The sequence below is a fragment of the Lactuca saligna genome, chromosome 2 (assembly GCF_052625555.1).
Source record: "Lactuca saligna cultivar CGN05327 chromosome 2, ASM5262555v1, whole genome shotgun sequence".
NCBI lineage: Eukaryota > Viridiplantae > Streptophyta > Magnoliopsida > Asterales > Asteraceae > Lactuca > Lactuca saligna.
In genome coordinates this window covers 168,755,423-168,758,648 of record NC_136418.1, presented here as the reverse complement: position 1 = coordinate 168,758,648, position 3,226 = coordinate 168,755,423, and the positions used below count along the sequence as shown (strand labels likewise).

The following is a 3,226-nucleotide window of genomic DNA, read 5'->3' as shown; positions in this document are numbered from 1 at the left end:
GGGGTGGGTATGTATGTGTGTGTGTGTGTTTGCGGGTTGGTGTGTGTGTGTGGGTGGGTATGTATGTTTGTGTGTGTTTGTGGGTGTGTGTGTGTGGGGGTGGGTATGTATGTGTGTGTGTTTGTGGGTGTGTGTATGTGTGTGTTTGTGTGTGGGTTGGTGTGTGTGGATGGGTATGTATGTATGTGTGTGTGGGTGTGTGTGTGTGTGGGGTGGGAATGTATGTGTGTGTGTTTATAAAAAAAATTTTGAATTAGAAAAATGTGGAAAACAATGATTATCAGTTTTCCAAAATTTTCCAACTTCTTTGTAATTTTAGAAAACGAAAATTTTTCATTTTCCGTGAAAATTTTAGAAAAATAGACCAACTAAACGCGTTTTCAAAATTCTCATTTTTCTTGGAAAATTTTTCCGGAAAACGGCTTATTTTTCCGCAACTAAACGCACCCTAAGGTTTTTTTTTTTAGTTTTGATTTTTGAAAAATTTAACTCGAATGGAAATAAGGTTATTTGGGCCGGCCCGTATGTATTTAACTACTTAATGGTTGGATTGGGCTACCCGTAAACAGAAACAAAGGGCAGTATCTAATTATCTATCAAGTATTACACCGTCGGTTCTTTCACGCTCCGATCGCAACAGCCGCACTCCTCCCTTCTTCTCGTCGTCTTCAACATCGAAACAGCAAGGTAACTTTCAAAACCTTCAAAAATTCTATCTATTCTGTGATTAATCGACTTTATGACTTTTTACGCCCAAAAAACTGGTTCCTTTTATCACTTCAAATAAATTAGGTTATCCTCGTTTATGCCATCAAATTGAATTAACTTTTCTGTTTGTAATTCCCATTCTGCAAATAAAGAGACTGTTTAATCAAACCGACTTCTAAATAAGCCTGTGCTAAGTGCAAATGCGTGTGGATTATTGCGTTTGTAAAAAAATTGCGTGTGCGCAAGTGCAATCGCGTATGAATGAATTCATTTTGTTGTAATCACATCTATAATCCTTAAATGCTTGCAGAATCCAAAGAAAAACCACATTTATCAGTTTCTATTACCGATTTCAATATTTTTAGGGCTCAGGCATTGATATAATTTCATGCAACAAATCAGATACTTCTGTAAACATAACAATCTTTTTAGTTAACTCGAGATTAACATCACAATGTCCTAATTGTCTTCATTTTCAGATAAGTTACAATGGCGTTGCTGTTCAAGGTAACATCCAATATTTTATCCAGTTTTTACTATTACTAAATTACCACTATTTGGATGGCTTATGAGTGTGTGTGTGTGTGTGTGTGTATTGTATTCTGTTCATTACCTGTTTTCTAGGATCCAACAAAGATTTCAGCATATCGTGACAGAAGGTTTCCAGGAACCCAAGAAGAATATGAACACGCACTCCAAACCTCAACAACTGTATACATTGGCAACATGTCTTTCTACACCACTGAAGAGCAACTTTATGAGCTCTTCTCTCGTGCAGGAGAAATCAAAAAGATTGTCATGGGTTTAGACAAGAACACAAAAACCCCATGTGGCTTCTGCTTCATCATGTAATATAATCGTTTCACCTTACAAATCATAAATAATTTATTTTACTTAATAAATGTTTATTTTATTTTTATTAAAATCAGGTACTATTCTAGGGAAGACACTGAAGATTCAGTGAAATACATAAGTGGGACAATTCTTGATGATCGGCCTATTCGTGTTGATTTTGATTGGGGGTTTCAAGATGGAAGACAATGGGGGCGTGGGCGTAGTGGTGGACAAGTTAGAGATGAATATCGCACAGATTATGATCCTGATATCCTTTTTTTTTTTTTTAACTTAATGAGTTAAATTTACCTATTTGCCCTTCTCTTGATCTCTTCTCATGTTAAAATTGAATGTAAGGGTAAAACGGTTATTTGGTCTCGTTCAGACGGTTTATTTAGTCTTTAGACTGAATAAGTGTCTGGATTGAGAGACTAAATTACCATATTACCCTTGTGTTATTTTAACCCATTACGTAAGTAGATGGAATTTTGGTTGAGGTGTCCTTGACTGGTCAAACATAGGGGTGGTTATGGAAAATTGGTGCAAAAAGAATTAGAAGAACAAAGGCAGGTTGTTGATTATGGGGTTGGATCATTGGGATCTTTTCAGCCACCTCCCATGGCTGCCAGCTGTAAGTTCACAATTTTATTTATTTTATTTTATTTTTATTTATTATGGAAAATGGAAAATTTATCATTTTGTGTTTTGTGAAATTAGATGGAAGACATGGAGGAGGAGGAGGTGGTCATGGGTATGGGGGAGGTGGACACAGGCATGGCAGAGGAGGTATTTTTAATTAATTTACTTTTTTGTTTATATGTTTTTTGTATTTAATTATTTATTAAAAAAAATATTAGATTATCAAAGGAAGAGATACCGTGATGATGATCGGGATAGACGTGGGCCCGATGTGCCCAAGAGGAATTCCGAAAACGAAACTCGAAGAAACTCTGATTTTGATTCCAAACAGGTAAAATGAATTTTGATTTGTATGATAATTGATTAAAACAATTTTTTTAATTATGATTATTTATGTTTATCAAAACAGGAGAAAAACCCACGTTTTCGTGAGCATGGTGATTCTGATGAAGAGGATGATGACAGGAAAAGACAGAAATAACTGGAATTCGGTTTATCATTATTAATATTATTTCATGGGTAAATTTATCAAAATATTTTCGGTTATGTACAAGTTGTTGTTAAGACCCATATTAATAGTTTGAAATTGCTAGTTTTTATTCAATCTATCATCGCCTCATTGTCTAAAATATTAAAAGAATATAGGAAAAATTGGTTTAAGTTTTCTTGGATAAGGAAAAATTCTAGATTAAATTGATGAATAATTAATTTAGACAATGACGTGTTATCAGCATTATGTTTTGTTGAATGAAAAGTAAAGCCTAAAAGTTAATTATTGTATTGTTTTCTCTAGAATAGAAGTATAACAACGTATCTCCTGCGACATAGATTCAGTAAAGAAGGATTCAAATGTTCTTTTTTCCTTTTTTTTTTTTTTTTTTTTGTCTATAGTTTTGGTCAGCTATTCAAAAAATCAGGAATTTCAAACATCTGTAGTGTGCAAGCGAAAAAAAAAGGAAGTGGTCAAGGTTTGACTCTTTACATAGTTTAGACAACATGAAGAAGAAAGTAAAAGAAGTTGAACTCTTGAGCCTTAAAATCTCCC

At 34.0% G+C, this 3,226-nt stretch overlaps 1 protein-coding gene across 1 annotated transcript; it reads left to right on the top strand.

Moving 5' to 3' along the window:
- The first annotated feature begins 570 nt into the window (after positions 1-570).
- On the top strand, positions 571-2,785 carry CBP20 (CAP-binding protein 20). The gene is made up of 8 exons (XM_078981584.1): positions 571-687; positions 1,188-1,215; positions 1,333-1,556; positions 1,638-1,813; positions 2,063-2,173; positions 2,260-2,328; positions 2,400-2,512; positions 2,591-2,785. The coding sequence occupies exons 2-8, from the start codon at positions 1,198-1,200 to the stop codon at positions 2,660-2,662; spliced, it is 783 nt and encodes a 260-aa protein (XP_078837710.1). The 5' UTR covers positions 571-687; positions 1,188-1,197; the 3' UTR covers positions 2,663-2,785.
- Positions 2,786-3,226: the final 441 nt, after the last annotated feature.

What these genes read in the sequence shown, in the direction of transcription:
- CBP20 (XM_078981584.1), top strand. An exon ending in CACAGATTATGATCCTGATA is followed by an intron (nt 1,814 to 2,062) that starts TCCTTTTTTTTT and finishes TGGTCAAACATA; the next exon opens with GGGGTGGTTATGGAAAATTG. An exon ending in CTGATTTTGATTCCAAACAG is followed by an intron (nt 2,513 to 2,590) that starts GTAAAATGAATT and finishes TTATCAAAACAG; the next exon opens with GAGAAAAACCCACGTTTTCG.